This window comes from Diceros bicornis, chromosome 31 (genome assembly GCF_020826845.1).
Source record: "Diceros bicornis minor isolate mBicDic1 chromosome 31, mDicBic1.mat.cur, whole genome shotgun sequence".
Lineage (NCBI taxonomy): Eukaryota > Metazoa > Chordata > Mammalia > Perissodactyla > Rhinocerotidae > Diceros > Diceros bicornis.
Genome location: NC_080770.1, coordinates 21,757,534 through 21,777,379, shown reverse-complemented (window position 1 = coordinate 21,777,379; position 19,846 = coordinate 21,757,534). Strand labels below are relative to the sequence as shown.

General features: G+C 32.7%; 1 protein-coding gene across 1 annotated transcript; it reads right to left on the bottom strand.

The window, feature by feature from the left end:
* Nucleotides 1-6,818: 6,818 nt before the first annotated feature.
* Nucleotides 6,819-7,760, bottom strand: LOC131395821 (olfactory receptor 8K3-like). Its single transcript, XM_058527639.1, has one exon. It carries the CDS (start codon nt 7,758-7,760, stop codon nt 6,819-6,821), a length of 942 nt encoding a protein of 313 aa, XP_058383622.1.
* Between the last annotated feature and the right edge of the window lie 12,086 nt (nt 7,761-19,846).

Genomic DNA, 19,846 nt, shown 5'->3' with positions numbered 1-19,846 from the left:
TTGACTTATGTGTTTGTATCTCCACCAACATCCCACAGTCTTGATTATTGTGGCTATATTGTAAATCTCAACATAGAATATTTTCTTATTGTTAATTTTAAATGTGTTTTGTCTATGCTAGGTCCTTGGCCCTTTGTATAAATTTCAGTAAAAAGTAGCCTGTATAAAAAATCTTGCTGGGATTTTATTTGAATTTGCATTAAATCTATAGATCAGTTTGGAAAGAATTGATATCTTTAGTATGTTGAGTCTTCTAATCTATGAACTCAATGTGTCTACTAATTTATTCAGATCATCTTTAATTTCTTTAATAAGTATTTTGTACTTTTTGGCGTACAGATCTTATACCTGTTTTTTTGGTTTCTACCTACATATTATAGTATATATTGGGTGAACATAAAGGGTTTTATTTTTTAGTTGTTTTTTACATGTCTCTCCATATATCTGATTAATATTTGTTTGTTAATCATGTATCATGTCACCTTGCTGAACTCACATTTTTGTTCCAGATATTTTCTTCAGATTACTGGAATTTTTTTATTAGATAATACATCATTTGCATATAAGGAAGCTTTCATTTCTTTCTTTTCAAGCAAGCTGTATGTATTTTATGTCCTTTTCTTGCACTTTCTGGGAAATCCTATTTGATCTGCTTTGTGTAACTGTAGATGATTTTGCATTTTTAGACTTTTTTTGAATATGTAGTTATAAATTATTTAATCTTTTTGTTCTGATGTCCTTCACTCAAGTGTAATTATTTTGAGAGCATCTATATATTTGTGTGTACCCATAATTCATTACTTTTCATTGCTGGTGACATTCATTTGCTTGTATATCCTGCAATCTGTTTTTGTATTCTCAAGTGGATGAACGTTTAGACTGTTTCTGGTTTTTGGCCATTACAAATAAACATTCAATAAAGCTGAAAGGGAAGAAAAGTTTCTACTTTTTACACTCTTAAGGGTTCTAACTGGGCGTAAGAATTAAACTAACATAAAACAGATAAACAAGACAAAAGCATCCATACTTTATTTACAAATTTGTACATGTATGTGGGAGTCCTCATAAGAAGAATGAAGACCCAAAGAAGTGGCTAAGCCTAAGTGCTTATATATGAGGTTGAAACAAGAGTGACAATTGTAGAAAAGTAGCTAAAATATATGGGAAAACTACAGGCATATAAGATATTTTAACCATGTGTTTGCACAGATTTCTCTTGGCCTCAAGTATCCATCTCTGGTGCAATGTTTCTTCTCTCCTGATAGAAGGAGCGTACCTCTGACATGAGAGTTTCATCTCTTGCTTTCAGAAGAAAAGGGAGTTCAGAGTGTCCCTCTTGCTCCTGCTGTATTAGCTCAAAATAATCAGTATGACAAAATATATATTTTGACGTGACAGGTCCTGTACTCCTTTAGTTACTATAGACATCTGTATACCAGTCTTATATGGAAATATGCTGCCATTTTTTGTGGGTAAATACATGGGAATGGAATGGCAAAATATTATATTAAATGTACGTTTAATTTTTAAGACACTGATGTTTATAAAAAATTGTTTTCAAAATATTTATACCATTTTACTTTTCCACCACCAATGTATGAAAGTTCGTGTTCCTCTGGGTGTGTGTGTGTGTGTGTGTGTGTGTATATATATATATATATATATATACACGTTATCATACATGCATTATATGGTATATAGTGTTATCTCATTGAGGTTTTAAATTGAATTTCATTAATGAATAATGATGCTGAGCAACTTTTTATGTGCATATTTACCACCTTTATGTGTTATTTGGTACAGAGATTATTCAAATGTTTTGCCCATTCTTTATTATTATTATTATTATTATCGACTTGTGAGACCTCTGTACATATTGTGGAGCAAGACCTTTCTGAGATGCATTGTTTGAAAATATTGTCTCCCAGAATATACATTGGTTTTACATCCTCCAAAGAGTCTTTTGAAAAGTTAAAGATTTAATTTTGATGTTGTCAAATGCATCAGATTTTAATTTTATAAGTTTTACTTCTGGTGTTGTATCTAAGAAAACTTTACACAACCTAAGGCCATGAATATATTCCATTATGTTTTTTTCTGAAATTTTTAGACTTTTAGGTATTACATTTACATCTGTGATCCATTTTCTGTGAATCTTTGCATGAGTTATGGGTAAATATTCAAATATTTGTGTTTGGATGTCTAATTAGTTCATCATTATTTGTTAAGAAGTCTTTTTCTTGACCAAATGACCTTTTTTCTCTTGCTTTGTGGAAAATCCATTTTTCACATATACATGAGTCTATTTCTGGTCTATGAATATTGTTTCATTGACGTGCACTCTTTTGATAACTGTAGCTTGGGATAAAACTGGAAATCAGTGTTTGTCAGTGTCCGTATTACAACTTTGTTCCTCTTTATAAAGTTAATTCTGCTATACTAGATCGTTTCTGTTTATTTAAATATTTTACTTTCTGCTTCCCAATTCCTACCAAAAAAACATATCTGCTCGTATTTTTCCTGGAGTTGCATTGAATTTATAGATACATTTGAGGAAGTTTGATATTTTAACAATATTGAATATTCCAGCAAATGAATATGGTGTATCCTTCGTTTATGTACTGTCTTTAATGTCTTTCAAAAATGTTTTTTTTTTTTTTTTCTATTGTTTCTTTTGCCCGGTCAGACATGGTGTTTGAAAAGATGTTGCTAAGACTGATGTCGAAGAGCGTACTGCCTATGTTTTCTTCTAGAAGTTTCACAGTTTCAGGTCTTACATTCAAGTCTTTAATCCATTTGGAGTTAATTTTTGTGTATGGTGTAAGGTAAGGGTCTACTTTCATTTTTTTGCATGTGGCTATCCAGTTTTCCCAACACCATTTATTGAAGAGACTTTCTTTTCCACATTGTCTGTTCTTGGCTCCTTTGTCAAAGATTAGCTGTCCATAGATGTGTGGGTTTATTTCTGGGATTTCGATTCTATTCCATTGATCTGTGTGTCTGTTTTTGTGCCAGTATCATGCTGTTTTGGTTACTATAGCTTTGTAATATATTTTGAAGTCAGGGAGTGTGATACCTCCAGCTTTGTTCTTTTTTCTCAGGATTCCTTTAGCTATTCGGGTTTTTTGTTGTTCCATATAAATTTTAGGATTCTTTGTTCTATTTCTGTGAAATGTTGTTGGAACTTTGATAAGGATTGCATTGAATCTATAGATGGCTTTAGGAAGTATGAACATCTTAACTATGTTAATTCTTCCAATCCAGGAGCACGGAATATCTTTCCATTTCTTTGTGTCTTCTTCAATGTTTCTTAATTTTTATTGTACAGGCTTGTTTATATATTGTTTCAGATTTATTTTTAAATATTTTATAATTTTTATGCATTGGAACAGGTATTTTAGAATTTCACTTCTAATTTTTTATAGGCAGTGTATGGAAATAAAAATTATTTTGTATACTGGTCTTACTAAATTCACTTTTTAGTTTAATCAATTTTTTCTATAGATTCCACTAGATTTCTAGGTGCACAATCTTGTCATCTACTAATAAATACAATTTTACTTCCTCCTTTCCAACTGGATACTTTCTATTACTTTTTTTTCTTGCCATATTGTGTTGGATACAACCTCCACTACAATGTGGAATAGAATTAGAAAGAAGATACTACTTGTCTTGTTCCTAATCTTAGTAGAAATGTATTTGATTTTTTGATATGGTATATGATATTTGTTGTCGGTTTTTTATTGGTGCTCTTTATCAATTTTATCAAGTCCCATTTCATAATTGTCTAGTCAAAATTTTTATTATTAATGGATATTGAAACTTTAAAATGTTCTGTCTGCTGCATTTATTGAGATGTCAGAAAACTTTTCCTTTTTAGTTTCTTAATATGATGCTTTTGTGTGTGTGTGTGTGATGAAGATTAGCCCTTAGCAAGCATCTGTGCCAATGTTCCTCTTCTGTGTATGTGGGTTACCACCACAGCATGGCTGACAAGTGATGTAGGTCCACCCTCGGGATCTGAACCTGCAAACCTTGGGTCGCTGAAGCAGAGTGTGCTGAACTTAACCACTACACTCAGGGGCCCAGCCTGACGATTTTATTTTTGAATATTAAACCAACTGTACATTTCTGAGGTAAACCTAACATGGTGCATTATTGTTTTTACATATTGCTAGATTAAATTTACTAAAATTTTTATTAGAATTGCTGCATAAATGGTCATGACTGATATTGTTCTGTTGATTTCTTTTCTTCTAATGCCTTTGTCTGCTTTTGATATCAGGGGAAATCTCTCCTCATAAAGAAAGTTGGGATATACAACTCCACTTCAGTTTTCTAGAGGAAAATGCATAGAATTGGTTACTTCGTTTTCCCTAAATATTTAGTAGAGTTCCCCAGTCAAGATACCTGGAACAATTTTGAATTAGTGAGGATTAGTTATCTTACATATTTCCACATTGAGATTCTTTTCATCATACATTTTTTATACTGTATTTCTAAGTGTCCATATACATGAAAATACATAGTACACCCATTCTTATGATCCTAACCGAAAATACAGATTGTTTTTTTATAGATGTTTGTAGCATCTCTAAATTCTCTGTACTTTTCTTATTCTGTTTTATTAATCTCTCTGAATGATTATTGCATAATATATTAAATTCTTATAGTCTTCATAATGTCATATCAAAAATTTCCGTTATGTACCAATTCCTGATTTTTTGAATTTTTTATATGCTATGGAAAAATATAAAACTTTCTGAAATAACTTATATGTGGAATTAATAATGAAATAAAGACTAGCTTTTAAAATGCATATAATATGTTATCAAAATTATATAGAAGGCATACCAATATATTTTTAGATGTGAGATATTTTTTTAGATGTGACTAAATATATTCCAATATGTTTGGAACATGTTGGAATATGTTTAGTCACAGTTTATTTTCTCAAATCCAGATTATTGAGACTTTTACCATTTCCTATTATAAAAGTCATAATTATTCACTGAAGATAATTTGGGAAAACATATAACCAAAAAATATTAATTTAAACATTTTTGTAATCTTAGTGGTCACTAATAACTAATGTAATATTTCACTGTATCTCTGTCCAACATACATTTTCTAGAAAGCAAAACTATTTTCTTATATTTATATTTGCAAGTTCATACATATTTTCAGTAGAATTTTTTTCTTAATTAAAAAAATCAACTGTATGATTTTAGTAATATTTATCCACACATGAAAATATACATTTTTTATTCCAATGAATTATTTTTATTTAAATTTGATTGACTACATAGAAAATTTTATTCTATTATGGAGGACAAAGAAAACAGTCCAATATTTCTATGATGTAAATAAAGTTGCATGAATGTTGAAAATATTAAAAATAAACAAAAAAGTGGAAATTAAGAGGGTTAAGAGGAAGTTTGTCCCGAAGACATAGCATATATATAAATTGCTACATATCTTACTACTTTCACTAGGAATATAGAATAGACCAAATCATGCAATTGTCTCCTCTTGCTTTCTACAAGAGAGATTATCAAATCCATGCAGTCAAACAGTGAATCCTCCTAAAAATATATTACACTCATACGAACAAATATTGAGGAAAGTCACCCCATGAAAGAGGCAAAAATTTAATTCAACATAGAGTAGACCTTTTATGCAAAGATACAAAAACAATTAGAATATGAATTTTGAACAAGAAGTATTCTAGGTTTTCAGAAAAATAAAGAAGCATAAGAATCCCATTAGACAACAACAAACAGTTACAACTAAGATCTCAATAAAATATAAAAAAAAAAAAAAAATTGGAAGCTTCCATGGGAGACTCAAGAAATTTTTTTTCTCCAGCTTTATTGAGATATAACTGACATATAGGATTGTGTAAGTTTAAGTTATACAGTGTGTTGATTTGGTACACATATACTACAGTATGATCACAACTTAGCACTGTCTAACATCTCCATCAATTCACGTTTACCATTTTGTTGTTCTTGTAGTGAGAACATTTAAGATTCACTCCCTTAGTAACTTTCAAGGATACAGTACAGTATTGTTAACTATAATCAAGGAAATTTATCTTAATTGGTATATCCACTGGTATAGAGAAATTGATTGATTCAGAAAAATAGGACATTGCACTGATCTTGTGTGTTACTGAATTGTTAAGTATGTTGACAATATACTTTCTACAGCTCATATATTAAAGCAATTGCACTGATGAGAAAGGAGCAGGATCCTAAGTTTGGCCACATGGTGTGGGAGAAAATTGATATGACTTATGACTTCAAATCATAGTACTACACTGAGCCTCCTTAAAACCGCAATGAGTTTGATTTTACTGCATGCCATGGAAGAGTATGAAGCCTAAAACAGAAGGATGCTTACACAAAAACACATGCACATACACAAACACACACGTAGACACTGGGAGTTTAATTCTAACAGTTGAGAATAACCCACAAGTCATTTTAATGCCCTTTCTGTATCTACTATTCTTGCTCAATCTCACACAGCATACCCACTCTCTTTACCTTTTCTTATGTGTCATAAACCATTCTACTGTGCCATAAAATGTACTTAATTATTGTGCTTATATTTCATCTCTTCCCCTAAAAGAATGCAAAGATTTTTACTGTTCTGCTCAATAATGTATTTATAGCACGTATAAGTGTGACTGGCACACAGAAGACATTATCTAAATATATGATGAGATTATTTGTGTTTGCTTTGCCTCTGAAGGCACACACAAGTCTTAAAGTCATAAGCTGATTTATAAGAATCACGTTGGACAGTGAGCTTTAAGAAAAGATATTGCATAGTTTTTTCCATATCCTTTGTAGTGCATATTTTACGTCTTTGTTCCTCAAGCTATAGATCAAGGGATTCAACATGGGGATAATGAGGGTGTAAAATAGGGAAGCCACGTTATCAGTGTCAAAGGAATGACCAGACTTGGGCTGCACATACAAAAATATCAGAGTCCCGTAGAACACTGTGACCACTGTCAGGTGGGATCCACAGGTAGAAAAAGCCTTGCATTTACCCTCAGCAGAGTTCATCCTGAGAATGGCTACAAGGATGAGCAGGTAAGACAAAAGAACTATCAGAAGGGATGAAATCAAATTAAAAGCTGAGAAAATCAGAATAATCAGTTCAGTTACATGTGTGTTTGAGCAGAGCAAAGATAACAAGGGAAGAGCGTCACAGTAGAAATGTCTGATGACATTATAACCACAGAAGGATAAATTAAAAATCTTGACAGTGATTAGAAGAGAAACAAATATGCTGTAGAGATAGGGGATTACCACCAACGCCTGACACACCCTTTGGGACATGATGACTGTGTAGAGCAGAGGGTTACAGATGGCCACATAGCGGTCGTAAGACATTGCTGACAGAATAAAAAGTTCATTAATAATGAACATGATGAAAAAAGCCAGCTGTGTGGCACAAAAATAATAGGAGATTGGATTTTGATCCACAACAAAATTTACTAACATTTTAGGTCCCACGGTTGTTGAATAATCAAGATCAGTAAAAGCCAGGTGTCTGAGAAAGAAGTACATGGGTGTTTGTAGCCTGGAGTCCATCTTGGTGAGGATGACCATGCCCAGGTTGCCCGCCACTGAGATCAGGTAGATGATGAGGAAGAGCCCAAATAACGCAGCCTGCAGCTCTGGGTGGTCTGTGATTCCCATGAGAATGAATTCATTCAGCACTGTTACATTGTGTTTTTCCATCCAGGTTGATCAGAAAACCTACTCTGGATAGAGAAACCAGGATAGTCAATAGCTTTCATGTACTAAAATCTGGTGGCTTTTTAGTATACAAAGCTGGTATAAATAAATCCCAGTTGAGAATTTAGGCTCTATTAAAATAATCTACCCCTGCAAATAAAACATACACGTTTAAAAATAGAAACAGAGATGATAGAGATAGAGATAGAGCTGGAGACAGAGAGAGATTTGTAGTTTTCCATTGGTGAAGATTAGTATCCCAAAGAACATTGGATAATGTTTTGAGTCATTTTGGTTGTCACAGCTGGAGATGGGGTGTTACTGGCATCTAATGGTTAGAGTCTAGTGAGTCTGCCAATTATCCTACTATATTACGTAGCACCCCGTAAGAATGACTTTTACAGTCCAAAATGTCAATAGGGCCAAGGTCAGCAAACTCTGATGTATGTATAGATATAGATATAGACATAGATAAATATACATATAGAAGGAGAAAGTAAAATGAAAAAATGGTATAAATTGTAAGTGGTAGTTTTAGGGGTGATAAATTTTTCTTTTGTCTTTTATATAAAGGCAATCACATAAATACAATTACAAAATTAGAATCACATAATATGACATACTAAATATGTAAATTACACAAAATTTTAAAATCCAAATTACAATCATGTGTGTAAATATTTAGAAGCCCCTGCTTAAAATACATTCATGTGAAAGCCCTTATGCCTACAGATGGTACAGTATGAAATTAATATGTTGACTGTTATTGGATAGAGGTGTAAAAGTAAGAAAATTCAGGCATATTATAAAAGATTATTTTTCTTTATATAGGGAAACATCTCATGAAATATAGGTTGATAAAGTCACTGCTAACCCTATATTTTTGTTGTATACAAAGGAGTACTTTGGGCAAATGGTCTAAGTTATCTTGATCTCTTTGTTCACACCAGCAAAATAAACTGTTTCTTGCAGGGTTGTTGGGAAGATAAGTGAAAATTATATGTTTCAGTGTGTTTATGGTACCTGGAAATATCCCTCAATATCCAGTACATAGGATTCTTTGTGTATGTGTGTTTTAATTTCTTAGTGGAGACAGTGTTTTACCTGAAATGGATTATTTTACATATGTACATGTAAATTCTTTTTGTGTGACTTAACTTCTTTGTCAGGGGCGTGATGATGGATAGATGGCGTAGTGTGTTATCCAGGTAACTGTCCCCTGTGCCCCCCCACCATGACCCAACTCCATGACTACAACTTGACTATCAATGTGCTCTTCTTTTGGATACTTTATCTTCTACCTTACTTAAGATATTTAATATATAATTACATTAAAACTAACACATTTCCAGAGCTCTGGAAGCCCAGCCAGAGGCAGTGCCCCTTCACAGAGATTCAGCACTAAACTTTTGACTGAAGGGCTAAGGTTTGGAACTTACCCTCTTGGAGAAGTGCTGTTGGAATGGCTGGGATGCCTTGGTAAATCGCTCCTGCCACTTCATCCACAGGCTGTGGCAAAGGGTGAAGAGTCATGCCCCTTCCCCCTGGCTACTATGGATTTTGCTGACACAAAGGATATCCTCTCTCTGGTGTTGGGCAGATTCTAGGAACTTGCGTTTTTCCTGCATTAACTTGATGAACAGCTGTCAACATGTTGGGGAAAAATTGCCTAAAAATTTTGGGACATTTAAACATCAGTTACACAGGTCTCACTTCTTAACTTTGTCTTAATCAAGTACTTGATTTTATCAAAAGGATTCCAATAAAATACTTTAAAGCACATAAAAAACTAACATATTTCCTCTTCCCAGGTGCTTTATTATTATAACTGATGTATACTAAGTTGTTTGTAACACATAAGATATACATCGTCATGGATGAACCTTGGATAGTATGAGAAAATAAGCAAATTAAGCAAAAGTGAAGTCACTGGAATTGGTTTTGTATAATAAAGTTTCACATAAATCCTCTTTGGATAAAGAGATTTTCTACTTTAAAAAAATATGTTAAAAATCACTGTATTACATAATAGCATACTGGAAGATAAAATGCACAGACCATAAACCCTGGGATGATTTTTAGGTCTGTCTGCACATTAAGGCCACAAAGAACTTCACTACACACTTAATTTAATGTGGACATACATAAGTATAATGAAATAAAGATGTATATGAATATCCCTAATAAACCACCAAGTTTAAAACATAGCAGAGTAGAATGAGGTTGACAGGCTAAGGTAAAGGCATTAGTGTTTTAAAAAATTGTGAGTATAAATGTTTCCTTAGATAGAGAGATAGATGATAGATAGATAGATAGACAGACAGACAGACATGTAGATAGAATTGATCCTGATCACAAGGAAAAGAGCAGTGTCAGGAGTCTCTGAGTGAGCTCTAAGAAAGCAAATAGAAAAATACAGCATTTATAACATTGTATTATAAAGACGTTTACAGGAAATCCACACTTTCTCACATAAATCATTGCTTATAAAATTGTGAGCTTCTGATATCCTACCCTGTCCCCATGTACTTTCTTTTCTTATGTCAGAAATACTGAACTACAGTTAGGAAAAAATATTGTCTATGAACGGAATAAGAGGCAATATAAATGTTGGTTAGGTGCAATGATGAAAACCTGAAGAAAATAGATTTCATTCACAAGTGCTGATTTCCTATAAGATGAGGGAGGATGGAAGGGCTTTCTCTCACCAGCTTTAGGGTTCTATGAAAAGCATCCAATTACCTTTCATTGTTTACTATCTGTGTTATCAGATTATTATTTTTTAAAGCTACAGTCTTTGAGAAAATTATATCAGCTGTCTGCCAGACTCCACTGTAAACTGAACATGCTGTTCATTGTACTATTACCATAAGACTGGGTATTTGAAAGTCTCCTAACCTCCAAATATTGCTTTTCACACCTCAGTGTAAGGTGCAAATTTCCTTTTCATTCATCAAGAGATCAGAAAACAATTCACATTTATACATTAAATTATATATATATTAATTATTACAAAATTTTTGAGAAGGGAATAAGAAAAGCCTAGTGTCACTAAATGACTAAGGATTTGGAAGTTCATCAGACTAGAAACTGAATACTGACAGTTTCATAATTCTGCCATACATATACATTTTTTTCTATCCCTGACTCTTCAGTTAGGCTTGACTGTCTCTCAATTTTGACCTCTATAATTCATGTGATTAAGTATTTGATTAAACATAAATATTACATATGAAATATAGCACTAAAATTTCAAATACTCTTAATAGTATTTCTGAAAATATTTTAACAATCTGAAGAGAAAGGAGAACACTCTTATTCTGCTGATGCATTATCAATAGCAGAATGCAAACAGAAGTGAATCAGAAATCCTAATGTTTCATTATGCTTTGCCATAGAATAAAAGTGTCCTTGCGAATGTCACCTAAACTATTCAGATATTCGTAAAATATGGCACCACATGAGATAGTCTGTTTACCTGTAATGAAACCCCTGTCTTGGCTCCCACGTGTGTCTCATCACAGGACACGGTGAGAACAATTTATGGATTCTTTTTCACCCTCTGTGACAATCCCTGAGGAGAGGACAAGCAATTCCATGACTGTCCCCGAAGCATTTGAAAGCTCAAAAGAGTGCAAGGGGCTAATGAGTGTTTATTAATAGTCTAGAACAATTTGTATTTACAAGCGAGTTAGATTTATTTGTTTGTGTATTGCATTTCTACCTTTCTACTCTTCATTAATGTAATTTTTATTTAATCTTTGATGATTTTGATTTAATCTTTGATGATTAAATTTTTGTCCATGTGGCTAGGCTTGGTGCCAGCTGTTTGGTCAAACATCAGTTTAGATATTGCTATGAAGGTGTTTTTCAGATATGATTATCATTTAAATCAGTAGATTATGAATACATTCAACTACCCTCCTTAATGTGGGTAGGCCTCATCCAATCAACTGAAGGCCTTAAAGAGCAAAAACTGAGATCCTCAAAGAAAAAGGAATTGTGACTCCAGACAGCAATATAGAAATTTCTACCTTATTTTCCCACCTTTGTATTCAAGACATCAACATCAGCGATTCTAGTGCCAGCTTCCGGCAGACTTCTGCCTCGTCAGGTCTGACAATCACTAGCCTATTCCTTAAAATCTCATCTCCCTCTCTTGCTCTCACTCTCTCTCTCTCTCTCTCTATACATATATACACACACACACACGTGTGTGTGTGTGTGTGCATTCTCCTTTTGGTTCTCTGAATCTGGAGTACACTTACTAAAACAACCATATAAGGAAAGGGATTAATATGTTTTCTCTATATGATGAGATTGTTGGTATTCTTCTAGTTCTACAATGACCTCCTCAAATGGATGACACAATGGAGATGTATTTAAACACTGTCCTATTGCATTATTTAAAATATAAGTGAACTAAACTAATAAAGTATTTTGTATATAAGATGTTGTTTGTTTCCTTCTCTCTCTTTTTTTTTTGATTGTTCTTTTTTCTTTCTTTCTTTTGGAACATTGGGAGAGGAATTAGCTTCTCCTATTTCTCATTCTCCTTGTATGATGAATCATCACCACCTGTCAGTTTAGGACATCTGTTCTTTATATTTGCCTTTATTACATTTCGATGTTTCTTGTTTTTCCGTCACGTCCCACATCCACTCCGATTCTTCTTGTTCACCTCCACACACGTCCTGCTGTGCGTGATATACGCCCACAAGAGCAATCTATTCTGCAGAAAATCTAATATTTTGATTACATATGTTTACCGCGTTATTTTGATGTAAATTGTATTGTTGAATTTGATTCACTTTAATTATTTGTGATGAAGCCATGTTGTAACTTTTTTTTGCTTCATTACAGTAAATAACATAAAAATGTCGTGGGTCTGTACTTTATTGATAGATATTTTGTTGTCTGTAACCTCAGCTACCACCAACACTACAATGAACAGTCCAACAAAAAGCCTTGAGTTCGCGGTGTTAATATGTTGTGGACAAATTCTCCATGAGATACATATCAAATATCTGCTTCTGTGTGTGTCTATGTGGATATAGATATTGATACATCTATACTTACATCTAGATATAAACCCGCACTATGTACACACACAGTAATGAGACGTCTTGGTAAGAGAAGATATAATACATCAATTAATTTTGTTAAATATTTCAAAAGGGTTGTACCAACACACTCTTCCACTAGCAAATACATGGTTTCCTGGATCTTCACATCTATGACATGAGCCTAAATTATGTTCTGACTTGTTAATTGAGTATTATTATAAGATGTGTGTTTCTATTGTGACTTTTACCCTTGTTTTTTATTTGATTTCCTGGCAGGTTTAGTAATTTAACAAAATGCTTTATTAACATATCATTGAAAATAATAAACTGCACACATATAAAGTCTACAATTTGATTAGTTTTGACATATGTATGCACTGAAAAACAATTAAAATGATCACGATAATGAACATATCTGCACCCCCCGAAGTTCGTCAGTGTCTTCGTAATACTTCCGTTCTACTCCTTCTTGCCCTGCACTGTCCCAGGCAGCCTTTGCTTTACTTTTTTTTTAAGTAATTATAGATTCACTGGAAATTAAAAAAAAAAAAAACACACAGAGAGTTCCTGTGTCCCACTTAGATGCCTCAAGTGGTAATAAATGTAATAAACACTACATAAATGCAGTATAATATAATGATTACGAAATTAACATTGGTACAATCCATTAACTTTGTTCAGATTCCACCAGTTTTCCATGCACTCATTTGCGTGTTTCTGTATATATTGTTCTATGCAATTTTAGTGTATGTGTACCTATGTAACCACCACAAGAGTCAACATACAGACCTGTTCCATCACCACAGAGATCCTTTAAGCCCTTCCTTTGCAGCTACATCCCTTTCCATTCTCTCAGTCACATGTGTTTAGTCAACCACTAATCTGTTTTCCATCTTCATACTTTTATCTTTTGAAGAGTGTTTTATAAAGGAAATACCGTTTGTAGCCTTCTGCAATAACATGTTTTCACTCAACTTAATTCTCTTGAGGTCCATCCATGCTTTTGTGGGTATCAATTGTTTGTTCCTTTATTATTGCTGTGTAGTATTTGATGGTATTCATGATACAGTATATTCAACCATTCACCCAGTGAAAGACATTTGGGTTGTTTCCAGTTTTCAATTGTCACAAATAAATCTTTTACAAACATTTTGTAAAGGTGATTCTCTAAACAGAAGTTTTCGTTTCCCTGGCGTGAGTGTCCAAGGGTGTGATTGGCAGGTTGTTTTAATCCTGATGCAGTCCAGCTTATCAATGTTTACCTTTATAGGTTGTGCCTGTAAACTCTTTACTAGCTCCACATCCCAGATACAGATATTCCCCTATGGTTTTGCGTAAATGTTTTATAGTGTCACGTTTTGCATTTGATTTCTAATTTGAGTTACTTTAATTAGTTTAAGTTGTATCAGGTTTAGATCAACATTATTTGTTTGTTTGTTTTTCCTATGGACATCCAATTACTCCAACACCATTTTTTAAAAGGCTATCCTTCTTTTATAGAATTACCTTTGTGCTATTATGAGTTTATCAAACTTTTCAAAGGTCTATTTCTGGGTTCTCAATTCTGTTCTGTTGATTTATGTTTCAATCTCTCCATCTATACCACACAGTTTTAATTACTGTTGCTATATAGTAATCTTAACATGGAATAGAGTGTTTCCTTCCTTATTATTCCACATTTTCAAATGCGTTTTAGCTATGCTAGGTCCTTGACATTTCATATAAATTTTACTATAAACTTGGCTATATCTACAAAAAATCTTACTGGGTTTTTAATTAGCTTTGCATTAAACCTGTAGATCATTTTGAGAAGAACTGATATCTTTTCTACATGTAGTCTTCTAATTTATGAACTCAGTATGTCTACCCATTCATTCAGATAATTTTTGATTTCTTTAATCAGTATTTTGTACTTTTCAGCATACAGATCCTGTACATCTTTTCTTAGTTTCTACCTAAGTATTTCATTATACTTGAGGTGATTTTAAATTTTTTAATATTTTTGGTTATTAAGGTATATATCTGATGGATATTTGTTTGTTGAACTTGTATCCTGTCACCTTGTCACCTTACTGAACTTACATGTTTATTCTAGGTTGCTTAATTTGTGTGTGTATAATCCTTGAGATTTTCTATTAGATACCACATTATTTACAAATAAGGACAGCTTAGTTTCTTCCTTTCTGAGCTGTATGTCTTTATGCCCTTCTCTTGGACTTTCTGGAACTTCTAGCTTGATCTACTTAGTGTAATTATAGATTAGTTTGAATTTTTTTTGTAAATGTAATTATAGATTATTCACTCTTTTATTTTTCTGCCTTTTACTCAGCATAGTTATTTTGAAAGTCATCCCTATTTTTGTGTGTGCCAGTAATTCATTACTTTTTATTGCTGAGTTGTATTCACTTGTTTGGAAATCCCAAAATTTGTTTATTTGTGCTCAAGTGGATAACCATTTGGGTTGTTTCTAGTTTTAGGCTATTACAAAGAAAATTGCTATGGGCATTTGCTCGTAAACACATGTAATGAAACGTGGTGTCATTTCTTGGGTAAATACATGGGAGTGGAATGGCTAAATATTATGTTGATGCATGTTTAATTTTTGACAGTGATGCGTAAACAAAATGGTTTTTCTAATATTTACACCGTTCTCCTTCTCCGTCAGCAGTGTGTGAAAGTGTCAGTTCTTCCACATGCTCATCAACTAGATGTTCTGACGGACAGCGCCACCTCACTGAGCTTCTCTCCCGCTTTATTGAGGTGTAGTTGACGTATTATATTGGGTAAGTTTAAGGCAAACAATGTGGTGACTTGATATGTGTACCTATTGAGAAATGATTACCAAGAGAGGTTAATTAACACCTCCATCACTTCACATAATTATCATTGTTTCATTGTGGAGAGAACACTTATGATCTACTTTCTTAGCATCTTTCAAATATACAATAGAGTATTGTTAACTATAGTCAACATGCATTGAGATTTTAAACCTAATCATTAATGAATAATGATGTTGAGCAGCATTTTATGTTTTCGCCTTCCTCCTATGTTATTTGGTGAAGTGATTTATAATTGTTTTGCCCCTTCTTGGGGTCTTTTTTTAATTATTGTGTTTTGAGACTTCTGATTATTGTGGGATCCATTACTTGAATATACTGTCGCCAAGAATATAACTTGGTTTTACACACTGTTAGAGAGTCTTCTGAAGAGCTGAAGATTCAAATTTTGATGTTGTCAAATGTATCAAATTTTCATTTTATCAGACAGATTTATTTTTGGTGTTGTTTCTAAGAAATCTTTGCATGACCATGTCACAAATATTTTCTGTTTTCTCCTAGAATTTTTAGACTTTTAGGTATGACGTTTAGATCTATGATCCATTGTTTTTGAATCTTTGAATGGGTTATGGATCCACATTCATTATTTTGCACATGTATATCAATTATTCCAAGACCATTTGTTGATAAATCTATCTTTCCTCCACTGAATTACTTTTTTTTCCCTTTGCTGTTGTGGAAAATTGGCTGTTCATATATGCATGGGTCTATTTCTGGACAATCAATATTTTTTCTTGATCTATTTGCCAATTTTTATGGCAGTACCACACTGTCTTGATAACTGTAGCTTTGGAATACCACTGGAAATTGATTAATGTCTTCTCAGTATGTATAGTGCAAGGGTTTTCCTTTGATTCAGCTATTCTAGGTCTTTTGCATTTCTTTATATGTTTTTGTTTTCGTTGCTCTACTTGTATGAAAATAAATGCCTACTTGGATTTTGATTGGAGTTGCACTGATACATTTGAGGAAATCAGCTCTCCTGACAATATTGAATATTTAAGCAAATAAACATGGTATATCTCTCATTTATTTAGATTTTTTTTAGTTTCTTTTACCAGTATTTCCTAAGTTTTAGAGTACAGGATTCCATATACTTATTCAGATTTATCTTTAAGCATTTTGTAAAATAGATATTTTAAATTTTGATTTCTAATTATTCATTGCTCGTATGTGGAAATATACATTATTTTGTATATTGATCTTTCATTCTGAAACTGTGTTAAGTTCACTTGTTGTTCTCCCAATGCTTTTTGGATTTTATTAGATTTTCTATGTGCATAATCATGTCATCTACTAACAAAACTAGTTTCACTTTTGCCTTTCCAATTTGGATGCTTTCTATTCCTTTTTTTCCCTTGCCCTGTAGAGTTGGAGACAACCTTGAGTACAGTGTTGAATAGAATTAAAAAGACCAATCCTACTTGCCTTGTTCCTGATCTTGATGGAACTGTATGTCATCTTTTACTGTTGTGTACGATGTTAGCTATAGATTTTTCATCAATGCACTATATCGGTTTTTGGAAGAATAATTTTAATACTAGTTTGGTCAAAGTTTTTATTCTTAATGGAAATTAGAACTTCAAAACATTTTTCTGCATCTATTGAGATGTCAGATAATTTTTATTTTTTAGTTTCTTAATAAGATGAATGACATGAATTGAATTTGAACGCTAAACCAACCATACATTTCTGGGTTAAACCCATCGTACATTATTGTTTCTAAATGTTTCTAGATTCAATTTTCTAAAATTTTCTTTAGAATTTTTGAATATATGTTCATGATTGACATTGCTATGTTGCTTTCTTTTCTTATAGTGGCTTTGTCTGCTTTTGACGTCAGGGGAAAGCTCTCCTCAAAGAGAATGTTGGGATACACACCTCCTCTTTAGTTTTTTGAAAGAATATATAGAAAATTTGTTACTTCTTTGTCCCTAAAGAGAGTTCCTAGTCAAGGAAATGTAGGTTTGACTAAGCCATCTGGACCTGATTTTGGGGTAGAGGAGAGTTATTTATAATGCAAATTCTCTATTTGAGATCCTCTCATTCTTGAATTTTTTCTATAGTGTTTCTTAGTGTCCATATACATGAATATGTACATATACATATACACACACACCCCTTCTTGTCTTGTTATCATCCTGACCTAAAGCACAGATTGGTTTTTCACTCACAATTTTAGTGTAAGTAAAATTTCTTTTGTATTTGTCTTATACTAATTATTATTGACCTTTCAAAATCATTTTTGTATTATACATTAAATTTTATTGTTCTTCAAAATATTCCACCAAAAATTTCAGTAAGTATCAATTCCTAATTTTTTGATTTTTAATTTCCATAGAAACTATAAAACTTTCTGAAATAACATATGTCTACTTAATGAAAAAGAGAGTAACTTTTAAAATGAATGAAATATATTATCCACATTTGTAAATCTCAATACATTTTCTTCTCTCTTTGGTTCATTATTTGAGGGACTATTAAAAAGAACATGAAGACTTATTTTACTAGTGGACTATTGGGTCATGTTCAGTCAGTTTATTTTTTCAAACCCAGATATAAGAGACTTTTACCTTCTTCTATTGTAAAAATCATAGTTATTCACTGAATGTATTTTGAGGATAACAGGTAGGCAAAAATATTAAATTAAACATTTTAATAATATCAGCAGCCACCAATAACTAATATTAACATTTCATTGTATCTCTGTCCAACATATATTTTCTAGGAAACAAAAATAGTTTCTTATACGTATATGTGCATAGTTCAGACTTAGGTATATAATTTTTCTTAATAATTAAAATAATCAAGTATATAAGCTTTTTAGAAATATTTATCCCCACATGACAATGTGCATATAATCTTTTTTTAATTTCAAAGTTGTAATTTTATTCAAATTCGATTGACTACACAGAAAATTTTATTCCTTGGTGGTAGACAAAGAAACAGTACAGTCATTCTATGATACAAATAAAGACCCATGAATGTTAAAAATACTAAAAATAAACAAAAAAAAATGGATGAATTTAGAGAGGGTTAGGAGGACATTTGTTCAGAAGACATAACATGTACATAAATTCTACATACCACACTACACTTTTACTAGAAATATAGCATAGACCAAATCATGGGATTATTTCATTTTACTTCCTAAAAGAGGAATTATCAAAACAGTGCTGTCAAAAAATGAATCCTAATGAAAATATAATACACATCCATGTGAATCAAATTAGCAGAAAGTTAGAAGCATGAAAGACAGGCAACAAACCTAATTCACCATAGAGTAGACTCCCTGTGCAAAATTATAAAAACATTTAGAACTTGACTTTTAAACAAGAGTTATTCTCATTTTTCAGGAAAATGGGAAAAGTAATATCCATTAGACAAAAACAGACATTTAAGACTCAAGATCAGGGCCAGCCTCGATGACCTAGTGGTTAAGTTTGGCGTGCCCCACTTCATCAGCCCAGGTTCGGGTCTCAGGTGCAGAACTACACCACTCATCTATCAGTGGTCATGATGTGGTGGAGGCTCAGATAAAAATAAAAAAGAGGAAGATAGGCAACAGATGTTAGATCAGGGCGATTCTTCTTCAGCAAAAAAAAAAAAGAAAAAAGAATCAAGATCAAGCCGGAAAAAAAAAATTGTAAAAAACAGGAAATTTCCATGGGAGACCTCAAGAAATTAGCTTTAATTGATATGTCCACTACTATAGATAAAAGACCTGATTTAGACAAAATGAGATGCAGTGCAAACCTTCTGAGTTGCTGAAATGCCAAGTGTGTTGAGTTAACAGATTCTCTAGGGCTCATATGTGAAATAATGGCACCAACGAGATAAGAACAGGACCCTAAGATCCCCACATGAAATGGGAACATTTGAGCAATCTCAGATGACTGTTGACTTCAAGTCATCACACTACAATGAGCCTCCTCAAAACCACAGTCAAGTGTGATCTTAACACACCACATAGAAGAGTATGAAGGCCAAAACAGAAGAAATATGCTTGCACAAACACACACCCATGCACAAACACACACATAGACACTAGAAAGTTTATTCTAAAGGTTGAGAAGAACAGCAAAGTCATGTGAAATTCCCTTCTATAACTACTATTCTTCCTCACTCCCACACAGCATACCCACTCTCCTTGCCTGCTCTTATGGTCTATAGTCCCCAACCCATT